This window comes from Saccopteryx leptura, chromosome 2 (assembly GCF_036850995.1).
Source record: "Saccopteryx leptura isolate mSacLep1 chromosome 2, mSacLep1_pri_phased_curated, whole genome shotgun sequence".
Lineage (NCBI taxonomy): Eukaryota > Metazoa > Chordata > Mammalia > Chiroptera > Emballonuridae > Saccopteryx > Saccopteryx leptura.
The window spans coordinates 34061314-34088693 of NC_089504.1; the positions used below are offsets into that span (position 1 = coordinate 34061314).

General features: G+C 48.9%; 1 protein-coding gene across 1 annotated transcript in view; it reads left to right on the forward strand.

Moving 5' to 3' along the window:
• GABBR2 (gamma-aminobutyric acid type B receptor subunit 2) overlaps positions 1 to 27380 on the forward strand; it is a 383643-nt gene that overhangs the window by 87546 nt on the left and 268717 nt on the right. The window contains exon 2 of the mRNA XM_066367578.1: positions 23891 to 24028. Coding sequence (XP_066223675.1) covers positions 23891 to 24028 — 138 coding nt within the window. The remainder of the gene's footprint in view (positions 1 to 23890; positions 24029 to 27380) is intronic.

The following is a 27380-nucleotide window of genomic DNA, read 5'->3' on the forward strand; positions in this document are numbered from 1 at the left end:
GCTGAGCTCTGGAAGGTGAGGTGAGAGGGCGCTCACCAGGGAGTGGGCATCCTGGGCAGAGGGCTGGTGAGCAAGGGCCGGCAGAGCTGCGATGCTCCGTAGGGTGCTGCCAGCCGGCTTGAAGGAGCTCAGGCAGGGGGAGTGCGGCCAGCCCAGTGTGTGGGGGCCAACCTGGGCGGCCACGGGTGTCAGGTGAACAAGTTTGAACTAAATGCTTTTGGCCAGGGAGGGCCATGCAAGCCTTTGAGCAGAGAGGGACATAATCAGCTTTTCATTTAGGAAGATCCCTCTGGAAAGAAGGTGAATAGCGGAGAGAAGGGAGCCACTCTGGCAGCAGAGGGGCCAGGCTGTGGTCCAGGGGGAGATGATGAGGCCCGACAGGAGGACATAGAGGAGGGTGGGGGGACAGAGAAGATGGCACGTGCCACAGAAGCTCAGCAACGAGAGCCTCAGGACGTGAGGCTGTGTGGGTGTGGGGGGTCACGCAATGCTGGTGTCTAGGAAGGCTCCACATTTTCCAGGGGGCCAACAGAAGGCAAAGTTACTACTAATACTGATGGGTGAGTCTAGTTAAAGGTTCATCAATCTTGTTTACCTTTTCAAAAAACCAGCTCCTAGTTTCATTGATCCTCTGTATTGTTTCTTTAGTCTCTATGTCATTTATTTCTGCTCTGATCTTTATTATTTCCTTCCTTCTACTACATTTAGGCTTTACTTGCTGTTCTTTTTCTAGTTCTTTTAGATGCAGGGTTAAGTTGTTTATTTGAGCTTTTTCTAGCTTCTTAAAGTGTGCCTGTAGTGCTATGAACTTCCCTCTCAGTACTGCTTTTGCTGTGTCCCATAAATTTTGAGTTGTTGTATGCTCATTATCATTCGTTTCTAGGAATTTTTTTATTTCTTCTTTGATCTCATTCTTAATCCATTTGTTATTTAACAACCTGCTATTTAGTTTCCATGTGTTTGAGAATTTTTGAGTTTTTCTGTTGTGGTTGATTTCTATTTTCATGCCATTGTGATCGGAGAAAGTGCTTGATATGATTTCAGTCTTCTTAAATTTGTTGAGAGCACTTTTGTGCCCTAACATGTGGTCTATCCTAGAGAATGTACCATGAGCACTTGAAAAGAATGTATATTCTGCTGCTTTAGGGTGAAAGGTTCTGTAGATATCTATTAAATCGAGTTGATCTAGTATGTCCTTTAAGTCTGCTGTTTCTTTGTTAATTTTCTTTCTTGAGGATCTATCTAGTGATGTTAGTGGGGTATTAAAACCCCCTACTATTACAGTGTTGCTGTTGATCTCGCTCTTTATATCCATCCAAGTCTGCTTTATATATTTAGGTGCTCCTATATTAGGCGCGTAGATATTTATAATAGTTATATCTTTCTGTTGGATTGCTCCCTTTATCATTATGTAGTGGCCTTCTTTATCTCTTACTATATTCTTTGTTTTAAAGTCCATTTTGTCTGATATAAATATTGCTACCCCAGCTTTTTTTTCATTTCCATTTGCTTGAAATGAATATCAACAACAGTAATAGCCGCGGACAACCTTTACTGAGCTCTTCCGTGTACTGCGCACCTGCTGAGCGCCGTACCTGTGTGGAAGGCTTCTAGAGAGAAAGCAGCCTTCTCTGACCCTGAGGCTCTGGCCCGTCTCTTACCTGTCACATCTGCATTCCTCCTTTCGGGGACACTGACTGGGTTGGAGGGGAAGGTTTAGCATCCAGGCTTGGGGCTGTGGGTGTCCCCGATGGAGGCATGAAGTCTGGAGCTGAGCGAGGGTAGCAAGAGTGGAGGTAGGAATTTAGGGTCGGAGATATTGAAGCTGTAGGAGGGTGAAGTCGCTGGGAAGTACTGCCTGGGAAGACGGGCTTTGCCCAGCCGAGAAGACGGGCTGTCCTGCCCCCTCCCACCCCTGTCTCCTGCGCTTCCCCTCCTGGCTGCGGTTTGGTTGGTTGGTTGTGTATCTTCTGCAGGAGTCCCTGGGAGCATTGAAATGAGGAAAGGGGAGATTTCGGGGTCTGCTTGGCTCCTTCTTTTCCTTTTATTTTTTTCTTAAATGTTTTGTATGGATGATTTCAGAAATACATGGCAGTAGAAAGAGTGGGATAAACAGCCTCTGAGAAGCCACCGCCCAGGGTCAGCGGTTACCAAGCCTGTGTCTGCCTCTTTCTCAGGAGACCAAGCCTGTGCCTGCCTCTTTCTTAGGAGACCTCCCAGCATTCAGAACCCCTCATCCGGGCATGCTCTACTCTGGAGCCCCGTCTCTGTCCATCTCTTCTATTGTCGCTTCAGCCAGCCTGGGCTGGTGGGTCCTCGGCTTGCTCTCACAGATCTCGTGTGTGCTCTGGGTTTACGTTGAGCCTCCTTGGACTTGTTACAGTATGTCTGCAACCTACATAGAGCCAGCAGGACCCACTGTATATGGTGTGTTCAGGGCCTGGGGCTACATGCTCCATAGGACAGAGCTGGCACCCGTCAGCCTGGCATTTAAGATGCTACACACTGAATGTTTGTGTCTCTCCAAAATCCACATGTTGAAACCTAATCCCCAGTGTGATGGGGATAGATGGGGCCTTGGGAGGTGATTAGGTCATGGTGGAGCCCTCCTCAGTGGGATTAGCGCCCTCATAAAGAGAACGCAGAGAGCTCTCTTGCCCCTCCCCCCATGTGAGGACAATGAGAAGGTGGCCCTCTGTGAACCAGGAAGCAGTCTCTACATCCCTGATGCCTTGCTCTTGGACTTTCAGTCACCTAGTCAACTGTGAGAAACAAATATTTGTTGTTTGTTCGCCTGACCAGACGGTGGTGCAGTGGATAGATCGTCGGACTGGGATGCGGAGGACCCAGGTTCAAGACCCCGAGGTCGCCAGCTTGAGCGCAGGCTCATCTGATTTGAACAAAGCTCACCAGCTTGGACCCAAGGTCACTGGCTCGAGCAAGGGGTTACTCGGTCTGCTGAAGGCCCATGGTCAAGGCACATATGAGAAAGCAATCAATGAACAACTAAGGTGTTGTTCATAATGAAAAACTGATGATTGATGCTTCTTATCTCTCTCCGTTCCTGTCTGTCCCTTTCTATCCCTTTCTCTGACTCTCTCTCTGTCTCTGTAAAAAAAAAAAAAATCAAAATGTTGTTTAAGCCACCCAAATGATATTTGTTATAGCAGCCTAAATGGACTATGACACAGGCTATTTGTAATTCAACCCCATTCAGGTCAAAGAAAATCCCCTGCCCCCTCAGACTGTGTTGAAACTCCAAGAATACACTTGTTTCCTGGGAGGGTTTATTGTGTTTTAATTTTTTCTATTGCCCATTTGGCCAAACCATCAACCATCTGGACCTCTTTTAGAGCAGAGCCTTTTCTGTCATGGAGGGAGGCCTAGCGCCCTGACGGCGGGTCCTAGGTGGGGAGGGCCCGGGTTGAGGGGAGGGCCGCTGCTGCCACGGCAAACCACCTCGTCGGCTCTAATCTCCCGGCTGCCTCTCTTCCGCTGAGCTACAGAGCCCTCTGTTCAAACAAAATTTTCTAGATGTCCAGTGTGCAAAAACAGCAGAAGGGAGCTCTCCTGGTTACATGGTGGTGGGAGACTGGAGCCGGCCGGCGGCGTCACGCCGCGTCAGTGCTCTGAGGGGCCTCCCGGGGATCTAGGGTGAAAATCCCTGTGCAGTCCTCACCCTCTAAGCCACACCCAGGAGCGAGACGCTGCGCAGCCATCACCACGGATCCAACAACCGTGGGTGCAGACTGATCTCATGCTCGGTTGCAACATGGTCCAGAGCTTCAGCTCAGAGCCAGGCCCAAAGGAGATGGTCCAGCCATGGTTCTTGTCCTCGGGTATGGCCCACTCCCAGGGGCAGGCAAGCCAGTCATGGCAACAGCTAGCTGGTTAGTAAAACGCAGGGTGGAACCCACAGAGGACGTGCGCGCACGTGCGCATGGTAACTGAACGAGAAAATCCTGTCCATCCCACTGGGCCTGGGTTGGCCTCTGAGGCTAAGGAGGATCATAATCCAACCCCCTGGCTGGGCCCTGTCACCACAGCCAAAAGTGAAAGTCACCTCACCTACCCGCAGTAGGTCTGTCACAGAGGCTGACGATGCCCACGACTGGGATTTTTTTTCTTTTTGCACATGTGAACTTTTAGTTTTGCAGTAAACAGTAGTTAACTAACATACACAAAGAGACAACAATGCCACATTTTAATTGATTTATTTCCTCGTAAAAGTCACTTGTTGTCTTCTGTTATGAATCATATTAACAACACATCTCCCCATGTAATTTCATGCCCATTCTGTTTCTATAGAATGCAGTGAATTTCGGGTGGGTGTGGCGTCAGGATGCACCATTGTGCACTTTGTGCCTGTAGAGTAGGTGATGCGTTTCCTGTGCTCTGGAAAATTAACATAGTCCTGTCCTCCTTCCAGTTAGAAAGCCTTCTGCTCTCAGAAGCCGCTTCCTGTCTCTTTAGTCCTGGTCACTGCCCTCCCCCAGCCCCCTGAAGAAATCCTTAAGCACAGTGGACGGATGATGTAAGCAGAAGTGCCTAGTTCAGCGCTCGGCTCTCAGAGCTATTTATAAGTGAGCTCTCTTCCCTGTTCTCCCCGGTCCTGTGTGTCCCCTCTCCTTGCATGGTTTCGTTCTTCCTTACTTCTCTGAGCATGTTGCTGGGAGTTTCCTTGTCTGTGCCATCACCCCGGCTGACAGGGAAGTGCTGTCACTTCTACCTGGGTGCCCCCAGGTCTCATGAGGTCATGGGGAAGTGCCTTGATTCACAGGCTGGCTCCAAACTCAGCCCTCTTCTGCGGTGTGGCCTTGACTTGCTTATTGAAAACCGGGCCTCTGCCTCCAGCTCCGTGAATGGGGATGCCGTGCACATTCAGGTACTCGAGGTGATGTTTGTGAAGAGTTTCAGATTTGCCTGGCCTGCAAGGAGCCTCCAGAGTGGAGAGCTATTGTTATGTTGTTGCTGCTGCTACCCTAGTAGGCACTCAGTCCGTGTGTCTCGTCCCTGGGGGGTTGTTTGTGGTCGCCAAGTCCCTGCTTTAAAAATAAAATTTGGCCTGACCTGTGGTGGCACAGTGGATAAAGTGTCAACCTGGAATGCTGAGGTCGCTGGTTCAAAACCCTGGGCTTGCCTGGTCAAGGCACATACGGGAAGCAACTACTACAAGTTGATGCTTCTCTCCCCTCTTTCTCTCTCTCATCTATCTAAAAATAAAATAAAATAAAATTCGGTGTGCTCTGTTGTTATGCAGAAGAATGCATACAGCACGTTCTTTCATCTGTTGTAGAGCAATGTGAATGGAGTCTTGGTGGGTGAGGGAATCCTGGGCGGGCAGGAGGAGGGGCGGCCTGTGAAATCACAGCTCCCCAGCAGTAGAGTGCAGAGTGCAGCTCTCAGCGCAGAGGACCCCTGTGAGCGGAGCCCTTCCTGACAAGCCTGTTCTGAAACATGGGTATCTGGGGACTGAGAATGGTATGGGGTGGGCCCTCGTCAGCTCCTAGCTGGGAAAGGCAAGTCAGCCAGGGGCTTGCTGGAAAGTTTTGAGATGGGGGCCAGCCCTCCCTCTGTGCTTGCTTCAGCCTCACTTTTGGGCTTTGGGAGTGAGTGGAGCTGCCAGTTCCCGTGTTCGTCACCAGCAGGGGTGCCTGCTGTGATGTCCTGGCTGCTGCTCTTCCGGGAGAGGGTCTGGAAAGAATCTGCGAAGGTGCTCCTCCCTCCAGGGAGGGGCCGGTGGAGGATGTGCCTGGCAGAACGCAAGTGCAAGATGGAGACTGAATGCAGGGTCGGGAAGCCTGGTTGTCATGTCAACAGATTGGCCCAAAATAGAGAGGGGCGGGTCCCCATATGGTGTCTGTCGTGACCATACCACCTGCTTCTTTCATAGCAGGGCTGAGGCTGGACCAGGCTGAGAGAAGAGTGAAAGTGGGGACTTGTGAGGATTTCCCCCAGCGTGGCACTGTCCTGGGGTCTCTATTGCTGTGGAGTGTGCAGCCCGGGAAGGGAACTCATAAGCCAGTGCCCATCCCCAAGGCTGCAGGACCCCTTTCATTCCCCCATTGAAGAAGGAGAGGTCGGCAGGCATTCCCAGAGCTCTCAAGCCTGCGGGGCCCGGGAGGCTCCTGAGGACAGTAAACACAATAGCTAACATTTATCACATGTTCACTAGGTGCCCCGCGTGCTTCCTAGAACTTTGAATTAACTCATTTAGCCCTCATAACAGCTTTATGCGGGAGGCACTATTTCCCCCCCGTTTACAGAGGAGGAAGCAGACACACAGAGAGCCTAAAGAATTGAGCCAAGGTCAATCAGCCATCAAGTGGGACATTTGAAACCAGGCACCTGTCTCCAGGGTCCGACCCTTGAAACTGTGCTGCAGAGGGACAGGATATAGCCCCGTCCTTAGAAAGCACACCGCAGGGTCATTCCACCCCAGAGGGTGCTGGGTTAGCCAAAGGAAAGGGCATCTCACTGAGCTAAGGCTTCCAGGAGGAAGCAAGATGCACTGGGCTTGGCCAGGAGCAGAGGGGTGTGGACATGGCTGTCATGCAGAAGCCACATGTAGACTAAGGAGTCGGGGGGTCCATGGCTGGGGAAGCATAGGGTCTGGGGCCGGATGGTCTGCCACAACTTGCTCAGTGATTTGCTGTGTGCCCTGGGCAACTTCCTTTTCTTCTTTACACTCCAGTTCCCTCCTAAACGGAGGGCAGAGGGGAGCTGGGCACGGAAGGCTCCAGCCTCCTGACTGCACTCAGTCTGCCCCCCAGATAGGAGGCTATTTTGTGCCTCTGTGTGGTCATTATTTAGCCCCATTGTGACTTCTCTTTAGTTTCTTTGTAAAATATCATTTGAAAAACTCTCCCGGCCTGGCAGGTGGCAAAGGTACAGGCTCTCTCTCCATACGGAAGTTCAGAGTGTAGGGAGGATGGATTTCTCTCTCATTTTACAGATTAGGAAACTGAGGCCCAGAAAGGCCATGGGACCTGTCCTGGGGAAGATATTATTACCCTCCTGCTTGTTTTCTCAAATTGTAGTAAAGTATATATAACATCAAATTGACCATTTTCAAGTGTACATGTTCAGTAACATTTAGTACAGTTACATTGTTGTGAAACCACCACCACCATCCATCTTGAGAAGTGTTTCATCTTGCCAAACTGAAGCTCTGTACCCATTAGACAATAATTACGCCCCGCAGCCCTTGGAAACCACCATTCTACATTCTGTCTCTATGAATGTGGCCACTCTACGCACCTCATTTAAGTGAATCATGCAATATTTGTCCTTTTTTTGTCTGCCTTATTTCACTTCCTCCTTTTTTATTTTTAATTTCTTGAGGAAAACGGGCATTCAAATAATTTTTCAAGGCTCAGGAAGGATCTGTTAAACCTAAAAAGAAAACAAAGTAACAATTTCACAGCAAGGTGGCTACTCAGGAAAAAAAATCATAATTGTTTTCTTCATGAAAATGAATAAACCCTGAAAAATCCTTCTATTCTGTTTGCAGGATTTATGAAGGTAATTTTTCTTTGCCCTCCCCCTGGGAAAGGGCCCAGTAGGCCATGACAGGTGTTTATGGAGCAGATCCTGGTGAGGGGGTGGTATAGAGGCCACAGGCGCCTTAGGGTGTCTACCCTGTGTCTGAGCAGGGGTCCCCTCGTGGTTAGTTAGGCCTCCGCGGCATTGCTTCCTTGCTTTACAGAGAAGGGAGGGAATGTGGGTCCTCCCAGGACCCTCTGAGGGCTGCATCTCCCCCTGGCCTCTCAAAAGCTGCTGTGTTTTGAAGCTTTGCCAGCCTCGTGGTCAAGGGGTGCTGCAAAGGGGTTTCCCTGAAATGGAGCATGCCCCTAAATGCACTTGTCCCAAACTGCCCCCGGAGGACCCACAGGACTTCCCCAGGGCCCCACCCCTGAAATGCATCCTCCTCCTGGGGCCTCCCCCACCCCCAACCAGCACTTCCTCCCTGGGTCCTCAAAAGAATTCCTTCTCCCGGGGCCTCCTGCTCCCCTCCCAGCACTTGATGGTGTCTGTTTTCGGGTCTGTCGCCAGCCAGGCTTCAAGCTGAAGCCTGCCCGCCCCGTTTTCCAGGCAGGGAGAAGTTGCACATCCTTTGGAGTTCAGGGGCAGCCCCAGGCACTGCAGTCTGGGCGGGCAGTACCCTGGTGGGCTTGGGGACCACCTAACAGATCTCAGCTGTAGCATGGGGGTGGGGAGAGAGACAAGAATTGGGACCTGGGGATACAGACCTGGGAAGGCGCACTGAGACTTCAGACTTGGAGGAGCTGGGGTATGGGAATTGGGAGTTGAGATGGGGACAAGCTAGGCCCAGGGCTGCCTGTGCACCTGGGACCCCTGAAGTCACCTTCCACGTGAGGTCAGCTCTGAGCCTGTGGGATCACGTGGCCATGGGGATGGGAGCAGAGGAAGCAGGCCCTCGGGATTGGGGTTTTGGGGAAATTGCCTTCGAAAGGGCCTCTGAAGGCAGGAGTGGGCAGCAGCTCAGCTGCAGAGAGGTGGGAGGATTGTGACAGGACTGAGGAATTGGAAGTTTCCTCGAGTAGAATTCCCTGGTCATGGTGATGGGTGACAGTGGCCCAGGCCTCATCCATCAGGCAGGGGGTGACCACTGTGTCCTCAGCTGGAGGACAAGGGAGGCACATAATTAAGTCCAGCGGAGCTGCTGCTGACGGAGGGCGGGCACCTGAGTAATGAGTGTGGTTTCGGCCGTGGCAGTGACGTCCAGGCCCGAGGTCATCCTTCGTCTCCACGCAGGTGTCTGGGTGAGTGAGCACAGGCAGACTGTGGGTCAGGCCCAGACCTCTGGGCGACCCCTGACCCGTGTCCCAGGAAGGACTGGCAGGGGAAGGGATGGGACTCCCCAGGGAAAGCGAGTGGGGTGGGCAGCCAGCCAGCGCCTCTTAGCAGTGTCCCCAGTGTCCCAAGTCCCCGCCTGGCTTCTCTACCTCAGTTCCTGGTGGCCCAGGACTCACAGGGACTCTAGCGGAAGCTGGGACTCGCCTGTCCCTCTGCAGTTTCCATTCATCTTGTTCCAGATCTGACCAATTCCCTGTCCCTCTTGCTTCCCTGCCTTGGGCTGCACTGTCTCCTGCCTGGACCTCTATGCTGGTCTCATCACCCAGCCCCTTGTCCAGCTCCTCTTCCCTCTCACTCCCCAGGGTTTGCCAGGTACAGCGTTTTTCTGTTTGGGATGATGGCAAAGTTCTGAGGATAGCGGCAATGGTTACCCAACGTTATGAGTGCACTGAATGCCACTGAATTGTTTATGGTTAGAATGGTTAGAAAAAAACAAATCAAAACAAAAACTCCCTCAAGTCGCAGAATAAGGCACAACCCCTTCAGAGCCCACCAACGGCCGCCGCAACCTCTCTTTCCAAGCCCGCCTCTCATTTCTCCCATTCACTCACTGAGTGCCCCACCCCAGAGAACCCCTTGCTGTTCTCAAGACTTCCCACCCCCAACCCTCCACCCACCCCACGTTTCCTGTCTCCCTGCCTCTCCTCATAGAATTTTAGGGTTAGAGTCTGTTCCTTTACTCAGTGAAATACAGGGGGTCCTTGGGTTATGGCAGTCTCGACATACAACGTTTCAAGTTTACAATGCTCACTCCCATAAAAACTTGAGAAAGTTGAGACATTGAATGTTTCGGCTTACGTCGTTCGTGTCGTACTTAGAGACTACGTGGACAAACTGGTTTGGTTGCATGCGGCGTATGAGTGAGGGAGTTGGCGTCCCCCAGTAGGCTTACCTACGCCATTTTGGACTGTTAAAAGCGCAAGTGTACTGCTGTGTTAGGCTAGGCTGTGTTTCGACTTACACTAAAATTCGGGTTACATTGCTCTTGTAGGAATGGAACTGTGTCATAACCTGAGGACCCCCTGGAATCCTTTCCACAACATCCTTCTGCAGGTTTCTGACACAATACCTGTAGCAACTGGGGGCCCACTGCTTTACAAGGCGTTTTACCCCATTTCTAGGCAGTTTGAATTATCAGAGACAGAGTTAAGGTTTGGAATGGGATGGTCCGGATTTGAGTTATGGCTTCTTGACTTACCAGTTGTGTGATGCTGAGCTTGTCAGTTAAGTTCTCTGAACTTGTACTTCCTCCTTTGTTAAGTGAGGGGTGCTAATGGCATCCGTCTCCTAGGGTCACTGTGACTATTACACGACTAGTACGTCGTGACTAGTAAATGAGATCATGTACGCAAAGAAGCTAGCCTAGTGCCTGGCACGTAGGTCAGTGCTAAAGAAACACAGCTTATGGGTACGAGTTGAACTACAATCTGGCCTGGAACGTAAACCAAACCACAGGCTGTTGGGGCAGGAAGGGAGCTGAGAGATCGACTGTGGCCATTATTTGTCGGTTCCCTGACACCCTAGTTCTCCTCTTCTGCTGGCCGGGGTACACCTTGGGTCCCTGGTACTTGGGTGGGGCCATTCTGGCCAATGGGTTCCATTGATTTACTGGTTGAACCTCTCCAGAAAAAGACTTCTCTTTTTCCTTCTCCCTTGGCAACTAGCAGTGTTCAGGATGGCCGTTGTCCTGTCAGCTTGGGCCCCTCAGTGGCTGTGACGGGTCAAGTCCCCCTTGCTGAGAGGGAAGTCAGCTTCGGGTGTCCCGTTGAGATGTTTTCCCCTACAGCAGAGCCTAGCCTTCCCTGACTGATAAACCCACAGACTGAACCTTCTTGTTTTATAAGGAAATCCCAGGTGAGGAGAAGGCCACGGGGCCAGGCAGTGGCAGGCCTGCGGCCCTCGTCCAGGCCCTTCCGTGACTGACAAAGCAGGCTTCATCATCTCTTTGGTATTGGTCTTCCCCATCACTGAGCTTTTACTAAGGAAGCCATTGAGGTGACCCATTGGCTGGGTCTCGTCGACATCATGCGCTGTTCATAACCAAGCCTGAGAGCCTCTTACCTAATGGGCCCCCGAGCAGTGAACTCCACGGCGGGCACCTGTCCTTCCCAGGGGTGCAGGGCCAGGTTGTCCATGAAGCCTCCGCCCTGGATCCTTGCCCCCACCTCCCACCTGGCCTCCTTCTCCATCAGACCTCCTCTACCACACCGGCTGCCAGCGCTCCTGTGTAGAGCACACTTCCCCCTCTGCACCCGCCCCGATTTAAGTCCCCTGCTGACTGCTGCTGCCTCGAGGAAAGAAAGTGCACCTGCTGGGTGTTCATGGCTACCAGGGTGCTGCTCGTGCCAGATGGCCTCTCCTCCTTTCTCGTGCGTGTCCCTTCTCCTCCTGTGCTCCTGCCGCAGAGGCAGACCTCCGCACTCTCACCTCGGAGCCCATGCTCACGCTGGCATCTCAGCCTGGTGTGCCCTCCTCTCACTTCGGTCTCTTCCTCATTTCAAAGCTCAGCGAGAATGCCGCCTCCTCCAGGAAGTCTTGGCAGAATGTCTCAGTGTGATTTGAATACCCCTGGCTGTGTGAATGACTTCTACTGCGCCATAGTTCCCGCGTTTATCCTGCTTTGTCTTGTGCTTTTTCTTTCAGTCTTCACTCCCCCAGTGAAACGAGAGCTCCCTGGTGGGCAAGACCATCTGTAACCCTTCCCTTGTGTCCCCAGCACCGGCCCCTGGATCTGGCTCTTAGCATCGCATTGATGATGTTAATGCATCAAACAACTATTCTGTAACTCCTGATCCAAACCTCTATTACACCTCGTGCCACATTTTACCAAATTATTTCCGCGTCTTTCATCTTCTCTAGATGACAAGTTCCCCGAGGGCAGGAACACACAGCTCACCACCTCAGACCCTTATACTTAGCGCAGGCCCCGGGCGGTGTGGAACCATGTGTCCCTCAGAGGCACGTGCAGAGCACGTGTGCAGTGGAGAGGAGAGGAGGTGGCTCTGTGGCACACCGTGCCGTCCCTTCTCGGCAGGTGACCCAGGCCCCGTCCCCAGGGAAAGGGCTGACAACTTGTATTTGTGCAAACCTGCGGGGAACAGCCCCCCCCCCCCCACACACAGGCAGCACACATGTGCTTTGCATCTATGACCCTGACTTTTAAAAATGTCACACCTGCATGTGTGGGGGGTACTTATTGACAGCTAATTAGGAAACGCAGTTTGTATCTACCAGTCCTTGAAAAACATTTTGTAAATTGGGTAATTGGCTTAAGGGTGCAGGAGAAATGTGTGGTACGGCTCCATCATCCTCAGAGAACACAGTCTGCAGCCAGCCAAGAATTCAGAGTGACAGCTCAGGGAGAAGACAGAAGTGCCCGTTTGCTCGGTATCCGGGATGGACAGTCTCGCTCTCTGGAGAGTTGTAGAAGCAGATGGTCTGTCCATCACCCTGGAGAAAGGGTGTAAAAAACGCAAGATGGTTGCTGTTAATCAGCTCTTTGGGACCAAGACACAGATATGACTACTTTTGTCTCCGGCTGTATCCACCAGCAGGAGTTGTGTCCGCCAGGCAGCAGTAATTCTGTCCAGCCGGTTTGTATAAACGCCTGTCTGGCACCCAGCCCTTTGCTGAGCACAGAGGGACAGGGGGGACTAAGACAGCCTGATGCCGCAAATCTGAGTACATTTGCTGATGTCCCTAAGATTGTGGTTTACTGTCAGTGTCTTGAATGTTAGGGGAAGATTCTGTACATGTACAGCGTGCTTTTCCCATAGCCTGTTTCGTCTCACTTTAAAATCTTTTCACCTTTCTCTAGAAGTTTCCCAGGTGTTCTGATTTCTTATGTTTCAAAATGTTTACAGTGGGTGATTAAGAATATTTATTACTCAATGCAGTCTAATTGCAGTAGCACACACCCTTCTATTCCAGTGGTTCCATGCATGATTTTTCCTTGCTCACGTTGTAGTCAAGCACAGGTAAGAGAGGTGTGTTGGTTGGGTCCTCTGGGAAGCAGATGCCCAGACTGAGTCAGAGGGGCACTTGGAGGGATATTTCGAAGGAAAAGTCTTCAGACTGGGGGGTGTGTCTGACCTGAGAAAGGAGAGGGTAAGGAAGGCAGACGGCAGGGTCGGAGGAGCCTCAGGCGGTGCAGCTCTGAAAATGTCTCAGCCGAACGTGGCTCCCCAGCTGCCCGTGGGTGAGTCTGGTACTGGCCAGCAATGGCGGGTGCCCATGCCTCTGCCATGCTCAGTCAAGGGTTGCGGCTGTCCGGGAAGAGTGAGGCAGATCCCGAAGCACTGCTCCTGTGAGGCTGCTCTCCTTGGGACAGTTTCTCTTGACGCAGTAGTGCCCCCTCCATGGCGGCCAGGGGGACTCAAGGTTGGGGGAGCTCCACTGTTTCCAGGTCCTTGGAGGCTTCCCTGCTCACACGATGGAGGGGAAAGAGAGTGCTGAGTGCCCACGGAAGGTTTTATTAGCCTGGCCTGGCTGTAGTGCACATCACCTTCGCTCTTAAAAGATGAAGAAACTGAGGGTCAGAGAGGTATATATAATATATATATTATAACATCATATATATACATTATAACTTTATATATATATATATATATATATATATATATATATATATATATTATATATATATATATATAAAGTTAGACTAGTGCCTAGCACAAATAAATGCTATATAAAGGCTTACTATGTTATTATATTACTCTTCTTATTTCCAAATTTAATTTGTCAGTAAATGTTTCTTGAGTATCTTCTCTGTTCAAGGAATTTTTTTTTTTAGATTTTATTTATTCATTATAGAGAGGAGAGAGAGAGAGAGAGAGAAGGGGGAGGAGCAGGAAGCATCAACTCCCATATGCGCCTTGACCAGGCAAGCCCAGGGTTTCAAACCAGCAACCTCAGTGTTTCCAGGTTGATGCTTTATCCACTGCGCCACCACAGGTCAGGCTGTTCAAGGAATTTGAATATGTCACAGGGACTTATTTCTCCTAGCCCTAGTAGATGTCCAGGGGATGTTTTTGTTTGTTTTTTAGATTTCATTTACTGATTTTAGAGAGAGGAGGCAATGAGAGAGAGAGAGAGAGAGAGAGAGAGAGAGAGAGAAATGGGAGGAGGATTGGGAAGCATCAACCCTTTGTAATTGCTTCTCTTATGTGCCTTGACCAGGCAAGCCTGGGGTTTCAAACCAGCAACCCCAGCATTCCAGGTCAATGCTTTATCCACTGCGCTACCACAGTTCAGGCCCAAAAGATGCTTGAATGAATTAATTTCAATGGAAGAACAATATTGTGTGTGTGTTAAGTCCAGTTGTCCAATGTGCCAGGCTAATTTTTAAGATGATTTATCAATAATAAATATAAGGTCCTGTTCAGCTCAGAGAGTCAACCAGAGAAGAACAGAAAGAGGGAGATAAATGGTTGAGAAAAGCCTACCAGTTTAAAAATGACTTTCTGACGTTATAAAAGGAACATGTGCTTAAGAAAAAACTCAACTAAAATAAATAGGTACAAAGAAGAACGAGAAAAAATTACTCAACCTCACTATCTTTAACTTTAGATGACTCTTATTCCAGAGATCGTTCTATGCATGTAAGTAGAGAGACATAATTTTATAAAATGAAGTCATTACTACATGCTATTTAAAATTGATGTTATATTTTATTTATTTGACTGAAACAGGAGAAAATACAGGAAAGTAAAGCAGAAGGAATGGCTCAGCATTAAGCAATTTTGCCTTTACTACAGAAAATATTTGTTTCTAAAATATCCGAGGGTAAGAAAAGATTATGAAAAGCAGTGAGGTTAGGGTTCTGGCTTTTAAACTCCAGTTTTCAACTTTAGATGGTATCGATTAAAGTCCTTCGGTGGAAGAAGAGGAAATTAGCAATTTTACAACTTCTTTTCCCTCCTCCGCCTCCTGAATTTTATGTTACATTATCTTCCCATTGCCGGTTGTTTCATATTAAATGGTTCCAGTGCTCACAGTCACTCCTTTTTATCACAAGCCCTCCATTTCTGAGATCTAGGTTTTGATTCATCTTTTGGTTGGCTGAATTTTTATCAAGTAGTTTCTTCTTTTTTTTTTCCTTCCCAAGAAAGGTTCCTAGGTGTTTTGTTACCGAGATTTCACACGCTGACTTAGTCGTGTTTCTAGACAGTAAACTCTGTTTGAAGTAGTAGCTGCATAGAAGGACTGCGGTCTGAGGCCACATTAATAGAAGTCAGTGCTCAGAATGTGGAAGGTGAACCTTTCATTCAGTTTAGCATTGTGGCTAGGTGCGTGCCAAACAAATCAATAAGGGAAAGACCAACAACCCAGTAGAAAAATGGGCAAAGTCACCATTCCAAAAGAGTAAACACAAATGGCTTATAAACATGTGAACAGATGACTCATTCTCCTTAATAATCAGGAACACACAAATTGAAATGACATATCAAATACCCACAAGATTGGCCAAAAGGAGCGTCTTAAGGATGCAGACTAGTGGGGTGGCTCAAACACTGCTGGGGAGAGTGTAAACGGGTAAAAACCACTCTGAGAAAGTGTGGGAAACCCTGTGATTCAGCATTTCCATTTTGAGGTTTATTCCCTAGAGAGGCTTTGCCCATGTGCTGGGAGACACGTATGGAAACGTGCAGCCGTCTGGCTTTAAGACAGCAACCAAACAACACACAGGAACCACCAAGTGTCCTTCAACAGGGGAAGGGACAACAAAACTGCGGCCTGTTTATATGATGGAATACTACGCAGCTAGGAAAATGAATGAACTGCAGCTAGATTCAGGAACAATACTCTCACAAACACAATGCGTAGCCATGAAAGCAGCTTTCAGGCGAAACACAGAGCATAAGTTCACTCATATGCATTTAAAAACAAATACAAAGAAATGGGATAGTGTCTAGGAAGCATATATATAATAAAGCAATAAAGGGAAGCAAGGAAGAATAAACACAAAATCCAGACAAGGGGTCCCCTCTGGGTGAAGAAGGGGTATGTGCAGAGTGGGCACACAGGGGCTGCAATATAACCCGGGTGTTGGTTATCCTGTACATTCGTGTTCTACTTTTCATCCTTGTATAAGTTATGTGTATATGGTAGATTCTTTTCTATGAGGGCAGGATTTTATAACAACAAATTCTTCTTTAAAATAAAACAGTACTGTGCAGTGACACTGCCTGGGATTGAATCTTTACTTCTGTGCGACCTTGGGCAAGTCATTTAACTTCTCTGAACCTCACTTTCCTTATCTCTAAAAGGGAAATTATAGAAGTGCCTACCCTGTAATAATGTTGCGAGGCACGAATAGGATACTTTATGTGAAGTTCTGTGTACCAGGACTAACACATAGTGAGTGCACCACCCTTGTGAGTTAACGCTACTTTTCTGTGCCGGGCAGATGGAGGTGTTTGGGGGTATGTCCTAGAAATATCTGTCCTTGGAGCCTTTCCAGAGAATAGCCCACAGTTGAGAAGGTTGTGAAACCATATTGTATAGGGATGATTAGAAGGAAGAGCTGCCCTTAACCTGGTGAATTGATCATCAGGCAAATAAGACATCTCTTGGAGTCAGGCTGGCTGCGTTTTGGTATCCGAAGGGCTCTCCTGGGAATGGAGGATGGTAAGTGTTCTATGAGGTTCTAAAACAGGCATGGGAAAACTATGGCCCGTGGCCCAAATTTGGCTGCTGCCTGTTTTTGTAAATAAGATGTTATTGGGCTGCAGCCACACTCATTCGTCGATGTACCGTCTGTGGCTGCCTTTATGCCGTAGAGGGTTGAGAAAGTGCAAGGCCCACAAAGCCTGAAATATTTACTGACTGGCCCTGTAGGGGAAAAGTTTGCTGACCTCCCTGCTCAGAATTAAAATGGGGAATGCAAGAGGAAGGGTGATTTCAAGACCAACACAAGAACTCTCCAAGAAGCAGAGCTGGCCAGTGGTGAATTGGTGACGGAGCGAGAGCCCTGCCACCGCGGGGAGGGGTGTCAGCAGACGCTGGCCGGGCTGGAGTGGGATGCACAGGGGGCATGTGGTCCCGCGGGGAGGGTGGACGCGTTAGCTCCTAGATTCTCCTTCGTTTTGAAATTCTGCAGGAGTAATTCCCAGTTTCAAATTGGCTGTTATTAACGCTGACATTTTCTTGGCATTTTTACATCTTAACTCTTAGCAACATTTTCTTTGAAACTTTTAAGTAAAAAAAATAAATAAATAAAATTCTAATCTTTAAAACTGAGATTTAAATGAAAATGAATTTTATTCTAGAGTCCCACTTTTTCATTTAAAAAAATTGATTTTCATGGCTTTTAGATCTATTCCAATTGATAGGTGCTGAATTTTAAGAGCCAAATATGCCAGTTGTGATTCTTCTGTGACAAGTCCGACTTTCTAGGGAAGGGGAAACCACCGGAAATGAGACAGTGGGAAGGAGGTTGGCGTGATCATGAGCTATACAGTATGTAGACGTGGAGTCCGTGGAAGGCAAAGAGGGAAAATTCTGGTGAGAAGGAGGGAGGGAGGGAAGGCAACAGTTACTGAGGGCCTACTGTGTGCCAGAGGGCCTACTGTGTGCCAGAGCCCATGTCCAAGTGGCAAAGCTGCAGGTCCGAGGCTGTGGCTGGTCATTACGCTACTGAGGGCCTACTGTGTGCCAGAGCCCATGTCCAAGTGGCAAAGCTGCAGGTCCGAGGCTGTGGCTGGTCATTACGCTACTGAGGGCCTACTGTGTGCCAGAGCCCATGTCCAAGTGGCAAAGCTGCAGGTCCGAGGCTGTGGCTGGTCATTACGCTACTGAGGGCCTACTGTGTGCCAGAGCCCATGTCCAAGTGGCAAAGCTTCCAAGGCTGTGGCTGGTCATTACGCTACTGAGGGCCTACTGTGTGCCAGAGCCCATGTCCAAGTGGCAAAGCTGCAGGTCCGAGGCTGTGGCTGGTCATTACGCCTTGCACTATTGCATGAAAATATGCACTGTGATGGAATTAGCTCTCCTCATCTGTTGGTTGGTTATGGCCATGCCAGCTGTCAGAATACCTTCTAGAGGTGAATGGGGGCAAGTTGTAGTAGGGAAATGAGGGAGGAGCAAGAGACCATGATGAAGCCCACAACTTTCTTCTAGGACATGAGAACCCCCTTATAGGGGCTCCGAGAGCAATTTATCAAAAGCCGAATCACTCCAAGGCAGCTTGCCATAAATAATTTCTCAGAATGATGGTTTTGCCCAGTGAGCTCACTAAGAGCTGTCTGACAGACACCTTAAGTGGGGAATAAAAATGCTTTTGCATTTCCCTGGCGCAGGCAGGGACCGGACCATCAGAAGAAGACCATCATAAACAGTCATTAAGGGAACATCGTCAGGTGCAGCGTTTAGGAAGGCCTGAAACATGAAATGCAGGGGAAATCAGCTTTCTCCTGAGCCACAAGGGCACATCCTTGCGAAACGGCAGTGTGAAGTGTCTGCGAGGAATCCCTCGGGGAAACTCTAACTTCGAGAAATTCCCGCGTGATGTGGTGAATTGATCATCAGGCGAACTGAAGTGTAGTAGATTAACATTCAGTGAGTTGTGCGCGCAGGCGACTGGCTCAACCAGCCTGGCCAGCAAGATAGTCACCTGCCCTTCTTGAGGTCAGAGACAAAAACCATACACAGGCAAGCACCTTTGGGGTCCACCTCCTTCCGTTTTCCTTTTTTGTTAGCAATGAAATGCTGTTTTACAACGTCAGTATTCTGTGGAAGCGCGATGCTGTATAAAGAATAGCTACAAGGAGAGCTGCTGGTGGAGGTGAAGGCAGGGAGCCCAAAGCCCCTTTCGCTGGCCCTCAAACATCTCTGCTGGGTCCTGGGCAGCCCTTTGAAAACCCCCAAGCTGGTCTAACCGCAAAGACTCACCTTTTGGTCAGGGAAGTCCATCTATTTGGGATGCTGACTGTGTCAGGTAAGAAGACACAGTGATCAAATGTGGATGGGGGAGGTAGCATTGAAAGTGGGACAGATCCGCCCACGTGGTTTTTATTTTGTTATTCACAGCTGAAGTGCCCTCCAGGGGAGCCAAGGAAGCGTGCTTGCTTGGTGCCTAGTCGGTTGTTTCTCCTGCCTGCGGTCAGGAGTGCTGAACAGGAGGGGGCGTGGGCTTGCTGCGCTACCTTGGGGAGAACGGTCCTCTCTAGAATGCGGCAGCTTTAACCTTCCCTTTGCCCACTGAACGGCAGTCTGTAGACTGTTGAGGAAGTGCTCAACTAGGAATCCCAAAATCCCTCCCCTGATCCTAAAGGACAATGGACCAGTCCCTTCACACTGAGGACAAGCCTTCAGCACCTGATAATGAGGGTGTAGAGCTGGCTAGATCAGCGACGCCCACACACGTTTGGGTTTCACGAAGCCATGAAGGCTAAGGGAATGAGTGGGGAGTGATGGTCATGGAACAGAAACTTACCTAGGGTGCGAAACCTTTTATTTTGCCGCAATAAGGCATTAAAAACAAAATCCTCTTACTATCCATAATTTGTAATATATAGAAAAGCATTTCAATACCATGCAAACCATGAAAGATCTTATCTATAAATTAAAAAGGGCTCTTTATATGGAATGCACTTATCTTGAAAGAGGAGGTTATTCTTACTTTTCTTATTTTCCTTTGCCATGTTAGTTGTCTATGGCTACTACAACCTGGGCCAGAAGGTCAAGCACTGTGTGACCCAGCTGGGTCCTCTGTTTGGGGAACAAGGTCAGAATCAAGATTAGCTGCGCCGGGTTCTTATGCTGGGACGTGACTCATTTGGTTTGTTGGCAGAATTTCAGTTTCTTCCAGTTGTAGGACTGAGGTTCCTCTTTCCTTGCCCTGTGTCTTCATCTTCAAGCCAACAAAGGCACATCAAATTGATCTTTGAATGTCTGGTTTCTTCTCTGCTACCAGCCAGGAAAGATCTCTGCTTTTCAGGGCTTGTGTGATTACATTGGGCCAACTGGATAATATTTCCAGGTTGGCTGATTTGTAACCTTCATTACATCTACAAAGTCCCTTTGCCTTGTAACATAACGTACTCATGAGAGGAAGACCAAGGGGCAAAGTTCATGGGGGCCAGAATTCTATCTGCCCATCTAGGTGAAAACTGAGTCACATAAACATTTTTGAACGTTCGGAGATCCTTCCAGTTCAAATACTGGTTGTCAGATGTCCTGACGTGTTTGAGTTGATGTATTCTAAAGTCGTCTGCTTGTGAGAAGCCGGGACATCTTTGTTAATACAGAATCCTGCATGGACTAGGTGATGGGGAAATGTTTCCTGAGCAAACAAGTATTAATTAGTTCATTGTTGCTAATATTATTTTAATGCAACTTTGGTTATAAATCTTGTGCTATTGTATTATCATTATCATTAGCTACAGATTAGAAAACAAGCTAAAACATTACTAGAATGTATTAAAATGGGAAATGATTCAATAAATCATGATTGAAACAATTACAACATGAGCTGCTGCTGTATCTACTTGTGCTCTACTGAGGGTGGGAAGTGTGGCTCTCAATCAAGGAACAGGGACAATTAATAGAGGGCTCCAAGAAACAAGTAACTTAATCTTTCTCCCTCCCTCCCTCCTAATCTCTCCATTCCTTATTACCTTTCTCTTCTTTTCTCTATGCAAAACAAAACAAAACAAAAACAAACAAACAAACAAAAAAACCACCTTGGCCAATTTAAAAATTAAATTTAAAATTTTTAATGGAATTTTCCCCAAATTTTTATAGTCTGCAGTCCAAACTCCCTCGCCTGGCATTCAGAGCCCTGTTAGCCTAGCCCGGTGGCCTTGCCCTCATCACTCAGTCTCAAGCACTCCACCCTCAGAGCCCTCCCTGGTTGCCTCTGTGGTGCCTGCAGCCTGGATCTGCCTGTTCCCAGCCCTGAACACTGTCTACCATGTGACATGGCTGCCCCGCCCCTCTCTCACTGCCTCTACCAGACATTAAGCTCCCTGAGGCCACGGAGCTGTGTCGGACTCCTTTTTCTATCCCTTTCAGCACTCACCGTGAGTCACAGTCCCCAGCTTCTCAAATAAACGAGGAAAGAGCAACAAACACTAACCCACTTTCTGGTCCCACATTATGGCCACTGAAGGGAAGGGAGGGGGAGCAGAAAGAAAGAGGAGGACAGAGAATGGAGAGGAAGACAGAAATCAGGAGAGAGATGTGGAAGTAGGAAGAGAGGGGAGAAGGTAGATACAAGGAGAACAGCAGGGTGCTCCTTCGGGCCTTCCCCACGCTCTCACTGAGTCCTGACTGAGGCTGCTGGCCAAGCTCCAGGGAGACCGAAGAAAAAACAATAACAGACATTTTTGCCCCCAGGGGTTTTATATTCTAGTTGAGAGGTCAGCCAATAAAAGGAAAATTTAAAAAAATATTCAATAGAAAAGATTGCCCTGGTCGGGTAGTTCAGTTGGTTAGAGTATCATCCTGATACACCAAGGTTGCAGGTTCGATCCCAGCTCAGGGCACATACAAGAATCAGCCAGTGAATGCGTAAACGAATGGAAGGACAAATTAATGTTTCTCTCTCTCTCCCCCTTTCTCTCTCTTTAAAATCAATAAATAGCCCTGGCTGGATAGCTCAGTTGGTTGGAGCATCATCCCAAAGCACAGAGGTTCACCAATTCAATCCCCCAATCAGGGCAGATATAGGAACAGACCAATGTTCTTGTCTCTATCTCTCTCCCCCTTCTTCCCTCTCTAAAAGTAATATTAAAAATTTTTTTTAATAAAGTCAATAAATAAAAAAATATTTTTAATTAAAAAATAGGAAGAATGATTTCAGATAATTTTAGAAACTATGTTAGGGCAGTCAATAGGATGGCCAGTTAGTGAGTGACTGGGAGTGGGGCCCTGGAGGGAAGAGGGGATAGTAATGACTTCGCTGAGGAGGAGGAAGCTGTGCTGAGACCTGAATGATGAAAAGCAGTGGGCCATGTTGAGAACCAAGGAAATATTATTCCTGGAATAAACAGCAAGTGCAAAGGCCCACCAGAGACAGGAAGGAAATTGCTTTCAATTTCAAAGAACCAGGAGGAGGCTGGTGAGGCTGTACTGTGTGAGCAAGGGGAGAGGGGAGGAAAACCAGGTCAGCGTGGGAGGGAGGGCTGGGCCTCCCGTCTTGCATCCATTTTGATAAGGACGGTGAAGAATGTCACACCAAACCTGTAAGTAGTACAAAGGCGGTCATTATATAGATGGCCTAACACTCAGGGCCTTTTCCAACAGCCCCAGGGAGGGCCACCTAACTGGAGGAATTTAACGCCCAGATGTCTTATAATTCTCTAAAACTGGTAAAATGTGCTGTTTTTTAATCATTTTCTTTTCTGTCTTCCTGTAGGACATTAATCAGTTTTTGTATCTAATTTAGCAATCATCTATTTCTTATTTTTTCATTCACTGTAAAAAATCCCAGTTTCTTACATTTTCTTTTGAATCCACTTTCTCACCCTGCGGATACTCCTGTTCATGAGTTAAATAAAGGGGTGACATGTGGCCACTATTGAGTTCATGAGAATGATGTGTTTAAGCTTCTGAGAATTAAATTCTGATAAGAGTTTGGGTTTTAAGTGCACAGAAAGCAGAAGAGTAAGAGGAAGTAATTTATGTTTTACAAAGGACCCTCCGACTGCTAGGTGGTGAGTGGGCTTACCTGGGCCGCAGGGGCGCAGAAGCCCAGTTAGCAGCCGGAGTCTCTGTCCAGGGGAGAGATGAGAACGGGGCTTGATGAGAGAGGCGGAGGTGGGAGGTGGGAAGTGAGCAGTACTCACCCCCACCGGTTGTGGACAGTGGTTCTCGTTCATTTCCATGGTGGATCTCCAGGATCTGCTGTCGTGGTCAGTTCTTTCTCTGTGTGAGCTCCTTGGCAAGGGCTGTGTCTGACTTTTATTTCCTGAGCGTCCAGCCCCAGGCTGAACCCAGAGCCATGCTTGGCAAGTGTTTGCTGAACAAATTCTTCTCTTTAGATTCATCCCCTTCTCTTCCTCTTCCTCCTCCTCCTCCTTCTTTTACTGTTGTGATAAAGTATATGTAACATCAATCATACCCGCTGTTAGGTGTACATACAGTTCGGGGGCAGTGAGAGCATTCAAAGTGCTGTGCCACCATCACCACCATCGCCACCATCGCCACCATCACCACCATCACCACCATCCTTCTCCAGAACTGTCTCACCATCCTAAGCTGGAACTGGACTCAGTAAACGCCAATCCCCCCTCCCCTCTCTTCAGCCCTGGCAACCACCATGTTACTTCCTGCCTCTGTGGATTTGCCTCTAGGTACCTCATATAAGCGGAATCGTGCAGTATTTGTTCTTTTGCAGTTGGCTTTTTTCACTTAGCGTCATGTCTTCAAGGGTCATCCATGTTGTAATAGATACCAGAGTTTCCTTCATTTTCAAGGCTAAATAATAGTTCATTGTATGTATCTATCACATTTGTTTACCCACTCATATGTTGAAGGACATTTTGGTTGTTTCCACCTTTTGGCTGCTGTGAACAATGCTGCTGTGAATGTAGGTTTGGCAATATCTGCCAGAGTTCTTGCTTTCCGTATCTAGAGGCAGGATGCTGGTTCTTAGAGTGATTCTGCTCAACTTTTTAAGGGACTGCTCCCCTGTTTTCTGCAGCAGCCGTACCATTTACATTCCCACAGCGATGCCCAAGAGGTCTGATTTCTCTACATCCTCGCCGACATTTGTTATTTTCTGCTTTTTGGGGTAATAACCATCCTACATATAAATGACCATAGAAGGGGGAGACCCCACTGTGAGGCATTTGGGAGCCAGGATGGGGGGCGCCAAGATCTCGCTTCATGGAGTTCACAGCACGGGCTCAGGGCTGGCTTAAGCAGAGGCCCCACCAACGAGGGAACTGAAACCCAGAAGGTTTCCCAGGAGGCAGATTTGTTTGTGTGAATCCACTGTTGGGCCCTTGCCCCTGGGGAGAGCCGGTTCTAACTTGGGCTTTTCTTTCTGTATGTTGCTCCCCAGTGTGATAATGCGAAAGGATTGAAAGCCTTCTACGATGCAATAAAATACGGGCCGAACCACTTGATGGTGTTTGGAGGCGTCTGTCCGTCCGTTACGTCCATCATTGCAGAGTCCCTCCAAGGCTGGAATCTGGTACAGGTAAGTTCCAAGCCACTTTCCATTGGGGGACTGTCTTGACTGACCACCAGTTTTTTTCAGGAATGGTTCCTCATCCAACATGGTTCCCAAGTTGCCTGGTTTAGGCTCTGGCCCATCCTTTCCTGGTAATTGCACAGCCTCCCACTGGCCTGACCTTCTGGCCCACCCTGGTGTGGCCACCACAGTGGCTCTCTAACGGGCAGCCCTAGCACCAGCTCGGTGTGTTTGAAATCTTTCAGTCACTCCCTATCCTGACTCAGTGCCATCAGTATCCACCCAGTCGGCTGTCCAGCGCCACCTCCTGTCCCTGCCGCATATTCCGTGCCTCAGCCTCTAGATGACCCACCTTTCCCAAGATGCACCCTGGACCTTCAGGCCTCAGAGCCCTGCACTCTCTGTTCCCTTAACCAGGTGGTCTTTTATTCCCTATCACATCCCCGCTCCCTGAAATTCTGTTATCCGCTAAGACAAGGGTCCCCAAACTTTTTACACAGGGGCCAGTTCACTGTCCCTCAGACCGCTGGAGGGCAGGACTATAAAAAAAACTATGAACAAATCCCTATCCACACTGCACATATCTTATTTTAAAGTAAAAAAACAAAACGGGAACAAATATAATATTTAAAATAAAGAACAAGTAAATTTAAATCAACAAACTGACCAGTATTTCAATGGGAACTATGGGCCCACTTTTGGCTAATGAGATGGTCAATGTACTCCTCTCACTGACCACCAATGAAAGAGGTGCCCCTTCCGGAAGTGCAGCGGGGGTCGGATAGATGGCCTTAGGGGGCCGCATGCGGCCCACGGGCCATAGTTTGGGGACCCCTGCGCTAAGACTTCCTTTCCCCTGGGTTAAGCCTTTCCTGGGACTCCTGGCCAATTATTTACTCTTTATAGTGGCAAATGTTATGCACTGTCAAACGTTCTACCAGTGAATGTGTGGTCTGTTTAGGTAAAACTCACCAGAGCTAGAAAGTGCGAGAGAAAAGAGTGTAGAAACGTGTGACCACCTGGGACGAGTGGTTGCCTGTGCACATGTTCTACTTCTTTACTTCATCCATCCATCCATCCATCCATCCATCCATCCATCCATCATCCATCCATCCATTCATCCATCCATCCATCTATCATCCATCTATCCATCCATCCATTCATCCATCCATCACCCATCCATCCATCCATCCATCCATCCACCCATCATCCATTCATTCATCCATCCAGTAAATATAATAGGCAACTTAACTGTGTGCCTAGAATTTTGTTAGACACTGGAGATATAGTGCTAAACAGGACAGGTATTATCCCTGCTCTTTTGGAGCTTACATTCTAGGAGGGAGGCAGGCAGTAAGAATATAAACAAGTAAGAACACTTGTATAATACGTATGTCATGCTTAGTACATAACAGACACTGTTCTGAGAGAACTTATATGCATTAACTCATTTAATCCTTATAACTGCTATATGTTATAGGTACTATTATTATCCCCATTTTATAGATAAGGAAACTGAAGTACACAAAAGCTAAGTAACTTGTCCCCAAACCCACAGGTCATAAGTAATAAAGCCATGATTTAAATGTATGCAATCTGGCCCGTGAGGTAAGACTATGGAAGGCAACTGGGCTGTGATAGAAATAAGCCGGGTGATGGGATAAATAGCGACTGCCGTGGGGCACGCAGATAAGTCTTCATGGAGCAGGAGACATCTGAGCTGAGACCTGAAGGGCGAGAAGGAACTGGTTGGGTGAAGAGTGTCCGTGTTTATGAGTGGAATGGCAGATGTAGACAGCCTGTGACAAGAACAAACCTGGCATGTTCAGGGACCAGAAAAGAGGGCAGTGGGGCGTGGTGGGTGGGTTGCCGGTGGGTTGAAAGTGAGAATGAAGAGGTGGGCAGGAGCTGGACCATGCGGGGACCTGTTTTCACCCTGCTTGCTCGGATTGCCTGAAGACCTCTCCGAGTCTAGCCCCGGGTGCCGGGGGTAGGTGGGGGGAGAGGAGTGGTGGGAGCCAGTGGTGTGATGAGGGAGGAGGAGGTCCTGGGGAAGGGCCACTCACTCAGCCCAGGGGCAAAGAAGACTTCTAAGGAAAGTGATGCTGAGCTAGCTGTGAAGGAGGAGAGGGCATTGGGCAGCTGGAGACGTGGAGGGGAGCACGGCTGGCAGAGGATGTGGGGTGTGCAAAAGCAGGAGGTGGGAGTGTGTAGGCTTGGGCAGCAGCGAGTCATGAGCTGTGGCCGGAGCAGGTCATGCTGAATGTGGGCAGATGCAGCTGGGGAGGAGGCCGAGCGGCAGCTGTGTGTGTGGTGGTGCAGACCTCACCATATCACTGCAGCCAGCACAGCTCAGCATGCCCTGGGAGCCCGGCTTCTGGCCCTATGGTGCCTATAAACAGCCATGAGGCCCTGGTCAAGTCGCTTCCCTTCTCTGTAATTGAGCTTCCTTTCCTGCGTGCTGAGGAGCTCACTACACACCCCACTCATCACTCTGAGCTGCCACTCTCAGCCCCCGTCTCTCATCTGTAAAGTCAGGGTGGGAAGAGGATTGATCTCAGAGGGCTGCTGTGTGAATTAAGTGATTAGAAAGTGATTACAACTGTGCCTGGCACATTGTAAGTACTGCATGTTCCGGTTGTGTTGTTGTCACCCGCCCCATCTCCTGCTCCTCCGCAGGTGGCACACCCCACTTCTTAGCATTCCTGGTCTTTCCTGCAACACTGTTCTACCCCCAGAGATGTCCCATTCTCCCCATGTCTGGTATGGCGGTCCTACCTATTCTTAGAGAGCCAGCTCACAATGCTGCCTCTTCCAGGAAGTCTTTCCTCACCGCACTATCTAAAGTAATCCTAATAGAAAATCTTTTTCTGACTTCCTGGCTTACTTCTAGCAGGCATGTACCTCGCCCCTCCTCCCTGCCCCATGCCCCTCAGCCTGTCCCCCTCTTAGGGCTCCACAGATACGAGGATATGTTCAACTGGGCTGTGAGCAACCTGAAGACGGGAGCTGGGCCTGAGTTACTCCTGTTTTCCTGCTGCCTAACACGTCACAGACCTTCCTAGGTGCCACTGAATGATCAGAGGGTGGAAGGAAGGAGGAAGGGATGGTGGACAAAGGATTGGCAGATGGACATTTTCCCCAGATGAGAGATCAAGCTCTCTGGGAAATCTTCACCCAGAGAGGAATCCTGGGGCCCACTGGCCCTCTCCCCGCCTCACTGGGGCTGTTGGGAATTCTACAAGGCGCTGCAGAAGCAAGCGTGATGTTGGGAACTTCTGGCGTACCAGCCAGAGCTACCTGACCTGAGCATGAACAGGACAGCCTCCAGCCTAGAGGAGCTGACAGGACAGGAAAC